Source organism: Notolabrus celidotus, chromosome 12 (genome assembly GCF_009762535.1).
Source record: "Notolabrus celidotus isolate fNotCel1 chromosome 12, fNotCel1.pri, whole genome shotgun sequence".
In the NCBI taxonomy this organism is placed as follows: Eukaryota; Metazoa; Chordata; class Actinopteri; order Labriformes; family Labridae; genus Notolabrus; species Notolabrus celidotus.
This window is the reverse complement of record NC_048283.1, coordinates 11,860,548-11,880,663: the sequence shown is the minus strand read 5'-3', so window position 1 is coordinate 11,880,663 and position 20,116 is coordinate 11,860,548. Positions and strand designations below refer to the sequence as shown.

Genomic DNA, 20,116 nt, shown 5'->3' with positions numbered 1-20,116 from the left:
ACACATCTTTGGACATATGTCAAATATTAAAAAGATGATGAATATGTTGAGTGTTGGTCTGTGACCACACACTGAGTTCTCACCCTATATCATGGAAATAAAGTAAAAAAAAATCACAAACTAGAGAGTCTGTTATTGTTTTTAATTATTCAAATGACTTATGATGTCTTGGTGTTGGTAAGGTCTGAGGATTCTTAATCTGTCACTTGCAAAGAAGGGTAAAAAAACAACAGAACATCTGGCATTTCAAAAGAAAAATAATCAACTGTAAAACTAGAAAACAATGTGACTTACATGTGATCATGCAAACCCAAACATGGTTTCTCTACACTTACATAATAAGTGGCTTAATTGATATAAGCCAGTTTAAAACATGCATTACTCTATTTTCAACCACCCCAGAGATGGGTATAAACAATGTTTGTTGATAAAGGACTGTAACTTTTGGTCCACTTTTATTTTCCATACATATGCTTCCACTTGGTAAAATCATCCAACATCACAATCTATCATTCCATCATTATACAGATGGCACACAGATATAGCTACCACTGAGATCTCGTGACCAAAAAAGCTTAGCTGTTGTTTCTAGCTGTCTCAAGGATATTAAATGTTGGATGGCCCAAAGTTTTCTAGAGCTCAATGACTCCACACACCAAATCCTACTCTTCAACTATCTGGACTCACACATTACTAAGACTGAAAGCTCCCTTGGTCCGTTGTCAGCAAACATCACACCAACTGCAGGGAACCTAGGAGTCATTTCTGATTCAGACATTACCTTTGATCACCACATTTAGAAAACTGTCCACCAGTCCTGCTTCCTTCACTTAAGATACAAGTCCAAAATCAAATCAGTTCTGTCACAAACAGACTTGGAAAAAGTTGTTCATGCATTCATCTTTTCCTGATTAGACTGCTGTAACTCCCCCCTCTCTGGTATTGCCCATAAAATCCCCCTCGTCTCCAATTGATCCAGAACACAGCAGCTCGGCTTCCTGCTGGTTTTAACTGACAACATCACATCACTCCTATCCTTGCTTCTATCCACTGGCTTGGTGTGCATTTGAGAATTGCTTAAAAGATTTTACTGATCACTTTTTAAGCTTGTTCGGGTCTTGCCCCTAGTTACATTATAGAAATGTTGAAGCCATCTGAGCCATCTTGCAGCTTTAGATCCTCAGGTGGGGCTCTTCTGGCAATTCCAAAGTCAAGGCTAAAATGGAAAGGGGATCGTGCTTTCTCCATCAGGGTCCCTCGACTTTGGGACGACCTCCCTGAGAAGATAAGGCTCACAGAATCGGTGACATCTTTTAAGCCACTTCCTTAAACTTACTTTTAGAGACTTGATTTTATGTGATTTCCCCTTTTAATTGCATTCTAAGTTAACTGAATTAATTTGATTTATTTAATTTATTCTATTATTATTCTTTCCTTTTTTTCCAACTTTTTTCCAGTGCTCTTAACTTTGCGTTTTTTGCCCTTTTTTCATTTACTTTGTTCTGGCATTGTTAGAATTTTCTTAACTTCTCTCTGTCTGGTAAGGTTTATTTTGTCATTCTCTTGAGTTTGTACCATGAGTTGTGTGTCAAAGAATTTTGTAAACATTTGTCTTATAGAGTGCTGTATAGATAACGATTTTTATTATTACTAATATGACCATTACCATTATTATTATTATTATTATTGTTGTTGTTGTTATTGTTATTATTATTATTATTATTATTGTTATTATTTTTATTATTATTATTACTATTACTATTACTATTATTATTATTATTATCATTATTATTATTATTATTATTATTATTATTATTATTATTATTATTATTATTATTATTATTATTATTATTATTATTATTATTATTATAGTTATTAAGACTGGTCTGTCAAATTACAGAGTCTTTTTCCTTTTTTGTTTTTGCAATATCCCTTAATAATTACAACTAACAATTCCCTGCCACAAAGGGACCTTCAGTTATATAGTTTTTGAATGAACCCTATATCAAGGAGTCGGTTGACCTCGTTTATGCTACCATCCTTTTCTATTTCCCATTCCATTTCTATTGCCATTCGTTGTCAGGTTTGAAAAAAAACTCTATAATGTTAGCTCTCATAAATGCATAGCAAATAATATGCAATATGTACAATGCGGTCCTATGTGTGTGTATGTGCACACAAGATGCCAGCGAGGACAGCAGGGTGATGCCAGGTGACAGCAAGGCACTGATATCTGGACTTTGGGATTTTTACTGACTGTCATGCTATATAAGCTGCAGAATTGCACCACCTGAACACAAGCGCTGCCAAGTGGACTTGTGAGATACTCTACCTTAGAGCCATGAAGGTCCTTGTCGTTCTTGTCCTTGCTGCTTTCACTGGTAAGTTTGACAGAGTAAAGAAATTGTTTTTGTTGGTAACATGGAAAATTTCTTCTTGGAGAACAAATGAAATCTTTTAATGTTTCAATATGTCAACTGTTCTTGTTTTTAAAAAACAGGCTGTAATGCCAGCCTCCTCTATGCTGATCAACCCAAGACAAAGCTGGACGAGCTGACTGATACATTCTGGGATTATGTCAATGTAGCCAAACAGACGACTGATGAGACTGTTGAAAAGTTCCAGCAGACTGAGTTTGGACAGGATCTGAGGTAGGTTGATCACGTAACACATTTATAATGTGATCTGGATGGACTTCACTGATAAGCAGTCCTCCAAACAAGAACAGGGAATAATGACTGATTCTTATCTTCTGGTTCATTCCTATGTTCAGTGCCCGTCTAGAAGAGGGTGCCAAAGTGGCCAGCACGTATGGTGAAGCATTCTGGACGCAGGTCCCTAAAAATGTGAGGGAAACAATCGAAGTGTATGTCATTATGATGCCTTACGGGCTTGCATTGACAGCAGAACGCAAGATGACTACCTTCAAGAAAAAGCTTGATCCCATTGTTGATAGGATGGCTCCTCTGGCAGAGAAGATTTCAAGCGACTTGACGCTGAGAGCCCAGCAGGTGAAAGATACGACTGCTCCATACGTTGAAAAGCTGAAGGAAAAGCTGGACCCCTTGGCCCAGGACATCAAGGCTCGTTTTCAAACCCTCTACGACTCCTTCGTTAACACCAATTAAGCTTCACTCCACCTGACGCAGAAATGAAACAAAGTGCATCAAATGAAACAGTATTTTCTGATCTCAAGACCTATTCATGTGTAAGTGTACAACATCACCAGCTTTCCTGTAACAACTGTGGAACACAGCTTTGGACATATGTCAAATATTAAAAAGATGATGAATATGTTGAGTGTTGGTCTGTGACCACACACTGAGTTCTCACCCTATATCATGGAAGTAAAGAAAAAAATAAAATAAAACACTAGTGAGTCTGTTTTTTTGGGGGGTGGGGGGGTGGGGTGGGTGGGGGGGTGATGATGTCAGAGTGTTGGATAGGTCTAAGGATTCTTAATGTGTCACTTAAAGAAAGGGCATAAGACAACCGCACAGTTTGCATTTCAAAATAAAACGAATTAACTGTAAAGCTAGAAAACAACAAGACCTACATGTGATCATGGAAAACAAACTTTTTCTAAATTCTTCTGTTGCCTCATGGCTTCTGTGAAAGTCTTTTAACACCTTTTAACAGATATAAATCAATAAGTATGCTCTGAACACAACAACACTCAGCTGTAAGATTCTTTACACAAAATAAAAACTACTCCTGTTTAAGTGACCCTAAGGTACCTACCCATTTGTTTAAAGGTCAGTTTTAGAGTTTTGGTGATTACTTGTACAGCACATGATGGTCTAGAATGGAAAAGTGTTGTCCTTTTCTAAGCCAAACTCCCATATGTATCCAAAGTTTGAGAGAAAGTACTTTAAAACCAGATTTTAGCCTTTATCATTTAAAATATAATATTTGAAAAGTTCCAGTCTGGGTTTACAGCATTAAGCAGTACTAAGACTCTTCTCCTCAAAGTAGCTAACAGCATTCTTGTAGCTGCTGACATAGGACAGAGGGCTGTTTTAATCTTTACAGATAGAGAATGCGGCATTAGATACAGTTGATCGTGATATTTTAATGGAACGTCTCCAGACCTGGGTGGGAGTTACGGGCACCACCCTTAGTTTGATTTACTCTTATCTTTTAAACATAACCTTAAATTAATTAATTATAAATTGTATTATTAGTTATTTATTCATTTATTATTGTAATGGTCTTAGTTTTAAAGGATTTTTTTTGCGCTTTTGCGTTGTATTTTGTTCTGGCATTGTTCTAATTTTCTTCACTTCTCTCAGTCTGTTGAATGTTTATTTTGTCAGTCTTCTGACATTCTGCAATGATTTGTCTATCAAAGTATTTTGTAAACACTTTTCTTAAAAAGGGCTGTATATAACTATGATATTATTATTATTATTATTATTATTATTATTAGTATTATTATTATTATTATTATTATTATTAGTATTATTATTATTATTATTATAAAGACTGTTCTGTCCAATTACAGTGTCTTTTTCTTTTTTCTTTTTGCAATGTCCCTCGATAATAATACTCACAATTCCCTAGTACAAAGGGACTTATTATATTCAATTATTTAGTTTTTGAATGAACCCTATATCGAAGAGTCTGTTGACCTCTTTTATGCTACTATCCTTTTCTATTTCCGAATCCATTTTCCATTTTCCATTTTCATGTGTTGTCAGGTTTGAAAAAGAACTCTGTAATGATAGCTCTCATAAATGCTTAGCAAAATCATATGCCATATGTACAATGCGGTCCTATGTATGTGTATGTGCACACAAGATGCCAGCAAGGACAGCAGGGTGATGCCAGGTGACAGCAAGGCACTGATATCTGGACTTTGGGATATTTACTGACTGTCATGCTATATAAGCTGCAGAATTGCACCACCTGAACACAAGCGCTGCCTAGTGGACTTGTGACACACTCTACCTTCGAGCCATGAAGGTCCTTGTCGTTCTTGTCCTTGCTGCTTTCACTGGTAAGTTTGACAGATTAAAGAAACCCTTTTTTTTTTTTGTAACATGGAAAATTTCTTCTTGGAGAACAAATGAAATCTTTTAATGTTTCAATATGTCAACTGTTCTTGTTTTTAAAAAAACAGGCTGTAATGCCAGCCTCCTCTATGCTGATCAACCCAAGACAAAGCTGGACGAGCTGACTGATACATTCTGGGATTATGTCAATGTAGCCAAACAGACAACTGATGAGACTGTTGAAAAGTTCCAGCAGACTGAGTTTGGACAGGGTCTGAGGTAGGTTGATCACGTAACACATTTATAATGTGATCTGGATGGACTTCACTGATAAGCAGTCCTCCAAACAAGAACAGGGAATAATGACTTTTCTTCTGGTTCATTCCTATATTTAGTGCCCGTCTAGGAGAGGGTGCCAATGTGGCCGGCATGTATGGTGAAGCATTATGGAAGCAGGTCCCTCGAGGAGTCCGGCATGAAATTGGGGGAGTATTTTACGGCATTGCACTGACAGCAGACAAAACGATGAGCACTATCGAGAAACAGCTTGATCCCATTGTTGAGACAATGGCTCCTCTGGCAGAGAAGATTTCAAGCGACTTGACACTGAGAGCCCAGCAGGTGACAGATATGACTGCTCCATATGTTGATAAACTGAAGGAAAAGCTGGACCCCTTGGCACAGGACATTAAGGCTCGTTTTCAAACCCTCTACGACTCCTTTGTTAACACCAACTAAGCTAACCTCAACTTGATGCAGAAATGAAACAAAGTGCATCAAATGAGACAGTATTTTCTGATCTCAAGACCTATGTCATGATGTCAGAGTGTTGGATAGGTCTAAGGATTCTTAATGTGTCACTTAAAAAAAGGGCATAAGAAAACAGCACAGTTTGCATTTCAAAATAAAACGAATTAACTGTAAAGCTAGAAAACAACAAGACCTACATGTGATCATGGAAAACAAACTTTTTCTAAATTCTTCTGTTGCCTCATTGCTTCTTTAAAAGTCTTTTAACACCTTTTAACAGATATAAATCAATAAGTAGACTCTGAACACAACACCACTCAGCTGTAAGATTTGTTACACAAAATAAAAACTACTCCTGTTTAAGTGACCCTAAGGTACCTACCCATTTGTTTAAAGCTCAGTTTTAGAGTTTTGGTGATTACTTTTATGGCACATGATGTTCTAGAATGGAAAACTGCTGTAATTGTACCAATCAGTGAGCAGACTGAAGCTCTCTGGCAAAAAAATGTTCTTTGTTCATAAGTTTTAACTAAGAAAGGGGACCTACATTTTTCAGTGATTCCTTGGTCATGGAAGAACCTGTTGGAAAACTCTGGCTTGCCTCATCTCTGTATTCTTTGAGACCACTTTTAAAATACTTTATTGTGATTCTTGTATTTATTTTTTTCTCAGATTTAGAGTTGTGTATTTCATCCTAGCATCCTTATGGTATGTAAAGCACTTTGTCTATATATCTTTCATAAGTGCCATAGAAAGAACTTTATGGTTGTACAGCATTAATATGAAACTCCAGAGTGTAATATTCACAGTTGTGGTCTGTGCGTGGGCACTGTCTGCCACGAGATGTCAGTTTGAAGAGCAGGGTCAGGCCAGGTGACAGAGAGAGGCACCAGCACCTGGACTTTGGGCTCCTCACTGACAGCATCGCTATATAAGCTGCAGAATCTCACCACCTGAACACAAGGCCTGCCAAGCGGACTTACAAAGTAAAACTACCTCGGCTCCATGAAGGTCCTTGTTGTGCTTGTCCTTGCAGTTTTCACTGGTGAGTATGATGGAAAAAATACATTATAATTTCAGGAAACTTGAAAAGGTTAAATGGTATGCTAAGAAATGACCGACATTGCTGGCAGAGGATTACATATGCACTTGTATGTTTCATTTTTGTGTATCTATTTATTGTTTTAATTTATGTTTTTTGCATGTTTGCCTTTAATGGATTGGAAAAACCAGAGAGACAGGAAATTTGGGGAGCAGAGATTGGGGGAAGGCATTCAGTGAATGGTAGAGGCCAGTAGTCCAACCTGCAAACCTGCAACTGCCGGGAAGAGAGCTATAGCCTCTGTATATTAGGCACTCGCTTAGACCGCTAGGCCAACTGCGCCCAAAATGTTTAATATATAAATATGTGTTTATCTAACAGGTTGTAATGCCAACCTCGTGTATGCTGAAAACCCAAAGCCAAAGCTGGATGTGCTGACTGATACACTCTGGAACTTTTTTGTGATAACCAGCAAGGCAGCTGATAGAATCTACTGGAATTTCAGGAAGACTGAGATCGGATATGAAGTAATGTAAGTCAAACAGAGTATTGGTAATAGTTCATGATGTAAATGATATACAGTATATAATGTAAAGCATACTTTCTTTTTTAGTAAACATCTAGAAGAGGATGCAGATGCTGCTGGCAGGTTTGCAGATGAAACCATTAGAAATCTTCCAAACGAAGTCAAGGAAATAATCGGAATATTTATTGATGCCAGTTACAATCTGTCATTATATTTGAATTGGAACGTTGTAAAGGAGAAGCTTGAGCCCTTGGCTGAGAGGGTGGCTCCTGTGCTAGAGAATGTGGCGGGTGAGCTGATTCAGAGAGCCCAGCTGGTGCAAGATATGACCTACCCTTATGTCACTGATCTGATGGAAAAGCTGGACCCCTTGGCCCAGGACGTCCAAGCTCGTCTTCTCACCCAGTACGAATCCTATATGCCAAAACCAGATGAGTCAACAGGACAGACACAAACATCTTAAAGAAATAACCCAGAATTATCTTAACCCAAGACATTTATATGTTGTTAAGAATATGACACCACCAGTCCATCTGTTTTGAAAGTAGCAAAAGTCTTGTGATATATTCAAAGTATTAAAAGCTGATAAATGATAAGTATTGAGTGCTGGTCTGTGACCACCCATTGTGTTCTCTCTCTTTGTAATGTAAATAAAGTAAAAGGAAAAACAATGCTAGAGTCAGTTTTGTCATTTTCAAAATTCTGGTTGAATTTTAAACCATTGTTGGTATATGTGGGATTAATCTGGAAATGTTATTTATTTATATTTGGAAGATATTTTATTGTGTCTGTTGGTGATATGTTTACCCCACTCCACACTGAGTTGTGGAGTCACTTGTGGTGAGATACTAATACTAAAGTTGTTCTCATTATATCAAGACATTTAATTGTACTGTTATGTTGAGAAGAAACAATCCATTCTCATAATAAAACATGGAGCCTATTCAAGCTTCTCAAGTTGTACAGATTTCGCACCAAAGCAGAAAAAAAAGAATGTCAAATTAACTTCACATAAACTCTGAAGTAGCTGAGGGCGTGATCCACAAAAGGATTGCACAGCTTTGTGCATGCTCAACCCTTTGCAAAAGAGAAAAAGATACTTTCCCAATTACAAAGTGCACAAAAAGCACAGCAGAGCAATTTCAATATGTGATCCTTTTGGAATAGTTTACAGTAATTATTTTTTAAACTTTTTCATTTATCAAATGTTAATATTGTCTAATTTCTTATTTGTATATCTTCTGTTTACTCATTGAGTGTGTTGTATTTCATCCGAGCGTTCTTATGTTATGTAAAGCACTTTGCCACCCTGACTTACGTAGGTGCCATGCAAAAAACTTTGACTGCACATCATTGATATGAAACTCCAGAGTGTAATATTCACAGTTGTGGTCTGTGCGTGGGCACTGTATGGCACGAGATGTCAGTTTGAAGAGCAGGGTCAGGCCAGGTTACAGAGAGAGGCACCAGCACCTGGACTTTGGGCTCCTCACTGACAGCATCGCTATATAAGCTGCAGAATCTCACCACCTGAACACAAGGCATGCCAAGCGGACTTACAAAGTAAGACTACCTCGGAGCCATGAAGGTCCTTGTTATGCTTGTCCTTGTTGTTTTCACTGGTGAGTATGATGGAAAAAATACATTCTCCTTTAGGGAAAATTGAAAAAGTGTTACTGGTATGGTATGAAATGACCGACATTGCTTGCTGAGGAGTAAATATTCATCTGTATGAATGTTTAATATTTATACGTGTGTTTTTCTCACAGGCTGTAATGCCATCCACATGAATGCTGGCCAACCAAAGTCAAAGCTGGAGGTGCTGTATGTCACATTCTGGGACATTTTTGAAATAAACAGCAAGGCAGCTCATGACATCTACAGGAATCTCAAGAACTCTGAGTATGGACGTGATGCAATGTAGGTCATACACACACTTGATAATAATTTATGATGTATGTAATGTTCTGTATATAATGTGAAAAAAATATTCTTTGTTTTTAGTACACATCTAGAAGAGGGTGTCAATGCTGTCTGCACATCTGCAGACAAAGTCTTTACAAATCTTCCTCCTGAAACCAAGAGAATAATCAGAACATCTATTGACGCAAGTATAAACCTGGCATTTAAAGTGAGTCACTACATGGTCAAAAACCACTATGAGCCCTTGGCTGAGAGGGTGGCTCCTGTGCTAGAGAATATGGCAGGTGAGCTGATTCAGAGAGCCCAGCTGGTGCAAGATATGGCTTCACCTTACATCAATGAACTGATGGAAAAGCTGAACCCCTTGGCCCAGGACGTCCAAGCTCGTCTTCTCACCCAGTACGAGTCCTATATGCCGAAACCAGATGAGTCAACAGGACAGACACAAACATCTTAAAGAAAAAACATAATTCTCTTAACCCAAGACATTTATATGTTGTTGAGAATATGACACCACCAGTCATTCTGTTTTGAAAGTAGCAAAAGTCTTGTGATATATTCAAAGTATTAAAAGCTGATAAATGATAAGTATTGAGTGCTGGTCTGTGACCACCCATTGTGTTCTCTCTCTTTGTAATGTAAATAAAGTAAAAGGAAAAACAATGCTAGAGTCAGTTTTGTCATTTTCAAAATTCTGGTTGAATTTTAAACCATTGTTGGTATATGTGGGATTAATCTGGAAATGTTATTTATTTATATTTGGAAGATATTTTATTGTGTCTGTTGGTGATATGTTTACCCCACTCCACACTGAGTTGTGGAGTCACTTGTGGTGAGATACTAATACTAAAGTTGTTCTCATTATATCAAGACATTTAATTGTACTGTTATGTTGAGAAGAAACAATCCATTCTCATAATAAAACCTGGAGCCTATTCAAGCTTCTCAAGTTGTACAGATTTCGCACCAAAGCAGAAAAAAAGAATGTCAAATTAACTTCACATAAACTCTGAAGTAGCTGAGGGCGTGATCCACAAAAGGATTGCACAGCTTTGTGCATGCTCAACCCTTTGCAAAAGAGAAAAAGATACTTTCCCAATTACAAAGTGCACAAAAAGCACAGCAGAGCAATTTCAATATGTGATCCTTTTGGAATAGTTTACAGTAATTATTTTTTAAAACTTTTATTTATCAAATGTTAATATTGTCTAATTTCTTATTTGTATATCCTCTGTTTACTCATTGAGTGTGTTGTATTTCATCCAAGCGTTCTTATGTTATGTAAAGCATTTTGCCTCCCTGACTTACGTAGGTGCCATGCAAAAAAACTTTGACTGCACATCATTGATATGAAACTCCAGAGTGTAATATTCACAGTTGTGGTCTGTGCGTGGGCACTGTATGGCACTAGATGTCAGTTTGAAGAGCAGGGTCAGGCCAGGTTACAGAGAGAGGCACCAGCACCTGGACTTTGGGCTCCTCACTGACAGCATCGCTATATAAGCTGCAGAATCTCACCACCTGAACACAAGGCATGCCAAGCGGACTTACAAAGTAAGACTACCTCGGAGCCATGAAGGTCCTTGTTGTGCTTGTCCTTGCTGTTTTCACTGGTGAGTATAATGGAAAAAATACATTACCCTTTAAGGAAACTTGAAATTTTTTTACTGGTATGGTAAAGAAGTGACTGACATTGCTAATTGATGCATCAGTATGAATGTTTATTTATTTTGTGTTCATCTAACAGGCTGTAATGCTGGCCTCTTGTATGCTGATGAGCCCACACCGAACCTGGACATGCTCATCGAGACAATCTGGGACAAGATTGTGATAGCCACCCAGTTAGCTGAGGACACCTCTGAGAAATTCAGGCAGACTAAGATTGGACAGGATGTAATGTAGGTCATACAGACAAACGTTTATATTTTATAATGTAAATGATGTATATAATGTACAATCTATTTGTTTTTTAAAGTGCACATCTAGAACAAGGTGTGAATGCTGGCAGCGGGTTTGCAGACACAGTCTTTGAAAACATTCCTACTGAGGTCAAGACAGTGGTCAACAAAGCTCATGGCGCAGGAACGAACCTGCTATCAAAAGTGAACTGGACCAAGGTTGAGAACCATGTAGAGTCCATGGGTGAGAGGCTGGAACCTGTACTAGAGAAAGTGGCAAGTGAGCTGATTCAGAAAGCCCAGCTGGCTCAAGATATGGTCTCCCCTTTTGTCACGGAACTGAAGAAAAAGCTGGACCCTTGGTAGAGGTTGCTCAATCGCGTGTTGACACCCTGTACGACTCCTTTGTCAAACCCAGATAAGTCAACAGCAACGAAACACACTTTTTATAATGAAACAGTATCCTGCTCTGATCCTAAGACATATAATTGTTATAATGTGTTGGGGGACCTCAGATCAAACCCCCAACCTTCCCATTGAGAGACAACCAACTCTGCCACCCAACCACAGCCACCCCATCAAATTTATTGGGAAATTGTATGTCTTGCTCAAACTATCCGGTGTTCAAGATAACAATTCCACTACAGGAAGATGACCTATGAAGATTATACATCTCTATATAAAGTCTGTTAATGCTATTTTGACATTACTATTGTTGTCATAAGTAGACGTTGAGTTGGTCAAGCAGTGGCTGTGCAATACACAACCTCTGCCCATGCAAGCACATTTTTCCAAGCCAGTGAAGATGGTCTAGTGTCATTATGCACAACGTATTTTGTCAATTTAAAGAGCTCCCTACGCTAACTCTGTTAACAAAGCTGCCTTGTAGGATGTGAACTTTGAATCTGTATGTCATGAGCCAACTTCTCAATACCTGCCAATAGCTTATCTCCACAATCAGACACAAAACATGAACAAACTATTGAGCAAAACTCCTGTTTTATTGTCTTACCATTGGCTTGCTATTTCTTAAAGGAGTGATTTTATTGTGTTTCTTACTACTTTTTGTGTACTTCATGACCTGGTCCTGAAAATGAGTTAAATAAACTAAGGCTTTATTTTAATAATTATATGCTGGTATGTGGTGTTTGATCATTTATTATTTTAAGTTGTCTCCTCTCTTATTCTGTTTTTTTCCTGTTCTACTCAAACATTATCGTCTGTCTTTTTTATTTTTATTTTTATGTTCAGTTAAGCACTGAGTTACTCTGGGTTATGTTGGTGCTTTACAAATAGTTCATTAAATAAATAGTTTTTCCTCTTGGAATCAATAAAGAATCTCTCTGCCTGAACACAAGCCCTGCCAACTGGATATGTGAGATAAACTCCTCAAGTTGTTGTTGTATTCATCCTTGCTGTTTTCCTAGGTGATTATGCTGACCAAATAAAAAAAACATTTTAGAAACCAGAAAACAATTCTTTAAATCAGAAATGATTAGAGCCTTCGAGAGAACCTGTTTAGAAGCATTTAAGCATGAGGAACAACAGCATATAATCATTTAAATATCTGGACATGGTGACAGTTTCGACATGATGATGACTGTTATTGCTACAGTGTGCATACTAGATACAGTCTTTTTATTATCTATTATATCTACACTGTATTATGTCTTGTTGATTTTATCAGAGTAATTTTATATTGCTGTTGTTTTTGGAACTCTGCCTTGTAAGGAGACCTTGAGTGCTTTGGTGCCTATACATGCACATGATGTTCTAGAATGGAAAACTGCTGTAATTGTACCAATCAGTGAGCAGACTGAAGCTCTCCGGCAAAAAACTGTTCTTTGTTCATAAGTTTTAACTAAGAAAGGGGACCTACATTTTTCAGTGATTCCTTGGTCATGGAAGAACCTGTTTGAAAACTCTGGCTTGCCTCATCTCTGTATTCTTTGAGATCACTTTTAAAATACTTTATTGTGATTCTTGTATTTCTTTTTTTCTCATATTTAGAGTTGTGTATTTCATCCTAGCATCCTTATGGTATGTAAAGCACTTTGTCTATGTATCTTTCATAAGTGCCATGCAAAGAACTTTATGGCTGTACAGCATTAATATGAAACTCCAGAGTGTAATATTCACAGTTGTGGTCTGTGCGTGGGCACTGTCTGCCACGAGATGTCAGTTTGAAGAGCAGGGTCAGGCCAGGTGACAGAGAGAGGCACCAGCACCTGGACTTTGGGCTCCTCACTGACAGCATCGCTATATAAGCTGCAGAATCTCACCACCTGAACACAAGGCATGCCAAGCGGACTTACAAAGTAAGACTACCTCGGCGCCATGAAGGTCCTTGTTGTGCTTGTCCTTGTTATTTTCACTGGTGAGTATGATGGAAAAAATACACTATCCTATAAGGAAACTTGAAAAAGTGTTACTGGTATGGTAAAGAAATGACCGACAGTGCTTGCTGAGGAGTAAATATTCATCCGTATGAATGTTTTATATTTATACGTGGGTTTTTCTCACAGGCTGTAATGCCATCCGCATGAATGCTGGCCAACCAAAGTCGAAGCTGGAGGTGCTGTTTGTCGCACTCTGGGACATTTTTGAAATAAACAGCAAGGCAGCTCATGACATCTACAGGAATCTCAAGAAGTCTGAGTATGGACGTGATGCAATGTAGGTCATACACACACTTGATAATAATTTATAATGTATGTAATGTTCTGTATATAATGTGAAGAAACTATTCTTTGTTTTTAGTACACATCTAGAAGAGGGTGTCAATGCTTTCGATTCATTTGCAGACGAAGTCCATACAAATCTTTCCCCTGAAACGAATAGAATAATCAGAACATCTATTGACGCGGCTGCAAGACTGGCATATAAAGTAAATAACTACATGCTCAAAAACCACTATGAGCCCTTGGCTGAGATGGTGGCTCCTGTGCTAGAGAATATGGCAGGTGAGCTGATTCAGAGAGCCCAGCTGGTGCAAGATATGGCTTCACCTTACATCAATGAACTGATGGAAAAGCTGAACCCCTTGGCCGAGGACATCCAAGCTCATCTTCTCACCCAGTACGAATCCTATATGCCAAAACCAGATGAGTCAACAGGACAGACACAAACATCTTAAAGAAACTGAATTATCTTAACCCAAGACATTTGACACCACCAGCCCATGTTTTGAAAGTAGCCAAATTCTTCTGATATATTCAAAGTATTAAAAGCTGATAAATGATAAGTATTGAGTGCTGGTCTGTGACCACCCGTTGTGTTCTCTCTCTTTGTAATGTAAATAAAGTAAAAGGAAAAACAATGCTAGAGTCAGTTTTGTCATTTTCAAAATTCTGGTTGAATTTCAAACCTGTGTTGACTCTCTGCATCCTAAAGACAGCAAAGCACAGAGACTTCGCCTGATCACGCCTCACACACCGATGGGCACGAATGTAAGCGTTTTCCGGTATTTGCATAACATTGAAGCTTGGCTTGAATTTCAACCGAGTTTGGAGAGAAACAGTAATGACCCTCGTGTTGAACACTGAGTCATTTTGCACAGGATGTAAAATTGGGCCATAAGAAGCACTTCATGAAATAAATTATACGAGATGTTTTCAAAAAATCTTCTGAGCTTGCACCCAAATTACACATCCAAACTATTATTAAAACAAAAGAGGACTGAATGGTTGGTATTAGTGCAACCAGTCAGAGGAAGACTTGCTCGCTACATCTTCGTATCTTCTTTAGAATCACTACCATGAGTCAGCAGAAATACAGGGACTGAGGTTGTCTACTATAGGTATGAGAGTATGTACAGTACACCCAGCATTATTTAATTTATTTTTAGTATGCTTGTTGGTTTATGATTGTTGACATGCATCAGGCTGAGAGTGCACTGACTGTTACTGTGAGTATTGTCATGTCTGTTGATGTAGTCTTATTGCAGTAGTAAAAACAGCGACTATGGATTATTTGGATCTTTGTTGTGTGTGTCTGATGTGCTTTTAATGTTTGCATGCTGTGCTGTACCACATATGGCCTCTTTGAGGACATTACAGTTTTCTAAATCTAAATATAATATAGAGAACAGTTCTGAAAGTCTTTGCTGTAATCTTGCGAGTGGTGTTTAATCTATTTTTACCAACAAATATGAGTTCATTATTTTTCCTCTATTTCAATGCATTGTTAACACGGTTTTTAAAAGTGTGATAGCAATAACCTTTGTGATCATACATTATTATTATAAAAGTGTGGAACATGGGTTATGCCCTCAGCATATGGGTGCAGTGTGTACAATATGGGCCTGTACATATGTACCTTATGGCACAAGATGTGATAGAGGATAGCAGGTGACAACAAGGCACTAGCACCTGGACTTTGGGATCTGTCTCTCTATATAAGCTGCACAACCTCAACACCTGAACACAAGCGCTGCCAAGTGGACTTGCAGGAAGACATACCCCAAAGAAATGAAGGTCTTTGTTGCGCCTGTTCTTGCTGTTTTCACAATTGAGAATGATGGGAAGAGTAAATAATTATATTAACTTCAAGAAGTTTTGCTGGTGCTGCTTAAAAAAACAACCTACAAGGCTTTCATGGGAGTAAATATACACTAGTGTTAACGTCATAATATTTAAAATGTTCTTGTTTTCATCCTAAAGGCTGTAATGGTGACCTCTTCTATGCTAAGGTAGCATGGAGAAGCAGCATTTTGTTATTATGCAGCACAGACCTGGAATAATCTCCCAGAGAGTATTGGACAAGCCCCGACTCTGACCACTGTTAAGTCCAGACTAAAATGGTTCCTCTTTTTAGCTGCTTACACTGCTCAATAATGGATGCAAACCCATTTTTATTTCTGTAACTACAAACTTTTAATTTCTCTTAACAAACTGAGTTTTTTATGAAGTTTCGTAAGTCATTTTACTTTCTTTCTTTCTCAATCTTATATTTTAAAATAATTTATGTTTTCATGCTTATGTTTGTTTAATGTCATATTTTAAATTGGGTATTTTCTGACAAGGTATGGCGTTATGGAATGTACCTGATATTGGATCTACAATTGGATGTTGGGCTGTTGGGCACCCTGCAGGGGTGTCAAGAGGTCTGAGCCAGCTTCAGGCTGCGACTCAACACAGAAAAGATTCTATGTGTGAGTCTTAATTCTTGGGAAGAAGTTCTGAGATTAATCGATAATCAAAGGTTCATTTCGGTTAAGACAAGATCAGTTGTGATTCTGTGTCCGGCGGGACAGTAAAACTCTGCAAGTTACGGACTTCAGAGCAGTGAAGGGGGCTGATTATTTAGAATAATCCTTCCTAATTTAAATAAATAATAACACTATTTATTATGTACGTTTAGTTACAGAAGTACAGAGAGAGAGAGAGAGAGAGAGTAGGTCAAACATAACTAGCCGCATATACAATTTGAGTGTTTGAAGTGTTTGCTGTATGTTTTTGTTGATTGTTACTGTTCTGGTTTTTGTTTTTAACTCTGTAAAGCACTTTGAATTGCTCTATGTATGAATGGTGCTTTATAAATAAAGGTGCCTTGCCTTGCCTAAGGTAGGTCACACTAAAAAACTCTTTTAAATTCACCAACTCCAAAGATGCCAATAAAGAGATGTCTGACAGGTTGCAACAAGTATCTTTCGAGGAGTAATTGCCATCAGGTGATCATATAAAGTCCCTTCTTTCTATATTCATGTCGCAACATGAGCATCACATGGTCTGCTATTTCCCAATATAAGGATGTCAGTAATTTTAAGAAAGGAGGAAAGTTACTGAACTCTCACACAAAACTCTTAGGGGTAAAATGTTATGTTGTTTGTTCTAATGTCTGGGTGCAGGATCCCCCACCCCCATCCGCCCCACCACGCCCCCGTAAGATCCAGTGGTAGGTCTTGTACAGGGCATGTTCAGGATTGTCTCTGCAAGTCTTGAAGTTCAAAAACACATCCTGCTTCCACCTTGTTTTTCTTTTTTTCCCCCCCTTTTGTGCCTCTTTACCTGCTGCCAGCTCGCTCCCATGCTGCCTTTCCCAGTGGCAAACAACATTCCTCCGTTCTGCCCCCAACTGTCAAAGAATCACGGTTAACCCTCTAAACACTCACACAGCTAAGATTTCTGAATATGACTTAAACAGAACAAATATTTGGTTACATACTATAATCTGCAAAGTTAGAGGTTGTTATGCCTTAATGTGTGTGTGTGTGTGTGTGTGTGTGTGTGTGTGTGTGTGTGTGTGTGTGTGTGTGTGTGTGTGTGTGTGTTTGTTTGTGTGTGTGTGTTACATAGCTGCTTCACTGGAAAAAGGACCTGAATTTCCTACTTTCTACACTTTTCTTTTCTTTTGTACCAGAGCCATTGGATATAGTTCTATACTTTCTGAAATTTGAAGAATTTATTACCTACTTTTTACATTAAATTAAATATAGAGCTAATAAAGTCACTGTATCCTATTGAGAACTGACTGTTGGTTGATCATAAGCAGTTTAAAACAAAAACAAAATGTTATTTTTAAGAGTTCTACAACCACACAGCAGATTAAAAAAAAACAGGAAGAAAGACAGATACATTTATATACAGTTGTGCTCATAAGTTTACATACCCTGGCAGAATTTATGATTTCTTTGGCGGTTTCTGATGTCATTATGATATAAAAAGAGTAAACACAGTTGTTTGACGATAAATTGCTTCACCCAACCACTAACCATGAGTGAAAAAAAGTTTTTCCCTTATCATTCATATTCTCTGAAAAATGGCCAAAAAAAAATCACAAATTCTGCCAGGGTATTTAAACTTATGAGCACAACTGTATATAAATGTGTTTCCTCACTTTTGATCCCTTTTAGAAAGTTAAGAAGGCAACACCGAGGGAAATGTGTGATAAATATTTGAAGGAGTTGTGTTTAAAATGTGATGAACGTGCATTGACACTAAGCTGGTCCAAACCCTCACAGTGTGTGTCTAAGTTAGAAATCTCATGACTGGGTTTGTGACTAGAAAATACAATTTGTTAAAATGTTTAACATTGGGGGGCGGTATTGCATGGCAAGACCGCTTTTTTTTCATGTTTTAAAGGAGTTACATAACTGAGGTTGCCATAATCACTCCAGTTTTAACCCAGTTTGAACCTGCCTAGTTTATCTAATCTTATCAGCTGTCAGAAAACATAATTAAGGAAATGAGTCCAAATGCTGGTTCATAATTATTTTGATCCACCCAAAAGAGTGTACGATCATTGAGTCGATTATTTTACAGAAGGTTATTTGTGGGGCTATTTAATAAGAAATATTTAATAAGAAAGATTAAATAAGCTTACAGCATCCTCACTTTTTTAAAATGATCTAACAGCCATTAAGTAGTATCAATCGTACATCTTACTTCTTACAAGTAAGCAAATAAGCACTTTTTTTTAAATGTCAAGCACTGGTTTCAAAGAAGACTAAATACAATTGATCAAAGATTAAACCCTTGTTTAAATAGACACCATTAAATGCTTCATGCATAAAACCATGCTGTAATGTGCAAACAGGCCTCTTAGCATTTCGGCTCTGTCAGCACATTTCTTCCTAAGCTGATGCCACTGTGACTCAGAAAGAGATGATTGGGGATAAAACAGTTCACTCTGAACTTAACCATCCAGTTCAACAACTTTTCACCCACAGACGTTAACTACAGTACCCTCGCTGAGTCGTTTAAAAACATGTTTGCCTCTTGTGAGGGGTGAGATCACTCAGACCTCACCAAAAACACAATTAGTCATCATCATCACCATCATCATCAGCAGCAGACTGGGGTTACTTTTGTTCACACAGATGCCCTCACAAAGACCCTGGCCTGAGACACAGGGACATTGACTCTGTTGTAGAGGAGCAAAATGAGGAAGCTGTGTTGTTCAAATAATTGTGACGGATGTTTTACTGTATTACCTCATGCTTCTTCTTCTTTCTGTCTGTTTCACTTCTCCCTCTTATTCTTTGCGCTGGTGGTTCAGTCAAGGACAACAAGGCATTGTACTTTGGCTTGAGGGCTCTGGCCTGTGACCTGTTTGTCCCACTGCTGTCATGTCTGCAAAACACAAACACAATGGATAGAATTGTGCTTTTGAAAATAAATAAACAACTTAGTGTAGATGACTGTTTACACAAGAGATCAAGATTGTCCTCAATATGGCACTCCATGGCAATTTTTAACACAGAATGGTGGGATCAATTCTGTAATCTTGATTTGTTTGTGTGTTTGACAAAGACTGGACTCATTATCAAGTTGAACCTACAGTGTTGCTCGGTGTGTGACACACCTCCTGAAGTGAAACATCTCCTACTGTGGAATACCAGGGTCAAAGGTCTTCATTTCAAAATGACAACTAAATATTCAGAGCTGTCTGATTCATCTCAGTGCCACATGATTACAGTTCACACAAAGAAAATAAAACACTTGCTTTAAGATTTCTAACGTATTGATACGGGGCACAATCATTCTGCACATCGATGACCTCTCAGGGTTGTCACATATTTATGTTATCATGTTCTCACACTAATTATCTGACCAAGCCAACTTGTTTAAACTTTGCTCCTGTTTAAGGTTGGGTTTCTATGAAAAGTAACACAACAGAGAAATTGACAACAAAGGGTCCAAGTCCTTAAAGGCAAAGGTCATTACACATGGGCAGTTAGGGAGTCAGAGCTGAACCTTATAGAGGATAAGTCATGGGTGATCAGTCATTACCAGTTTCAGTTATTGGAAAACTTTGTGATACAAAACATAACTTGCAAAGTATTGCACAAGAGTTAAAGAATGTTTTCTCTACTTTCAATCTGAGCCCCTGAAAAAACTGGCTCTTGATTTCATCATTCTATCAGTGATTCAACACCAACTGAGACCTGGGCATTTAAAACCTTTCTACCACTCATATATGTTCTTAACACGGACTGAAAAAAAACAGCATAGTACTAATAAGTTCACATGTCATGAAATCC

General features: G+C 37.9%; 1 protein-coding gene and 1 long non-coding RNA gene across 2 annotated transcripts; one reads left to right on the top strand and one right to left on the bottom strand.

Annotated features, from left to right (window-relative positions):
• Window positions 1–2,265: 2,265 nt before the first annotated feature.
• Window positions 2,266–3,342, top strand: LOC117822783 (apolipoprotein A-I-like). Its single transcript, XM_034697693.1, has 3 exons — window positions 2,266–2,381; window positions 2,501–2,651; window positions 2,774–3,342. The coding sequence occupies exons 1-3, from the start codon at window positions 2,342–2,344 to the stop codon at window positions 3,126–3,128; spliced, it is 546 nt and encodes a 181-aa protein (XP_034553584.1). The 5' UTR covers window positions 2,266–2,341; the 3' UTR covers window positions 3,129–3,342.
• On the bottom strand, window positions 2,521–19,189 carry LOC117822785. The gene is made up of 4 exons (XR_004633246.1): window positions 19,067–19,189; window positions 7,647–7,726; window positions 2,924–3,140; window positions 2,521–2,838 (listed from the first exon to the last, which is right to left on the bottom strand). It is a non-coding gene; the product is annotated as an uncharacterized LOC117822785 (long non-coding RNA).
• Between the last annotated feature and the right edge of the window lie 927 nt (window positions 19,190–20,116).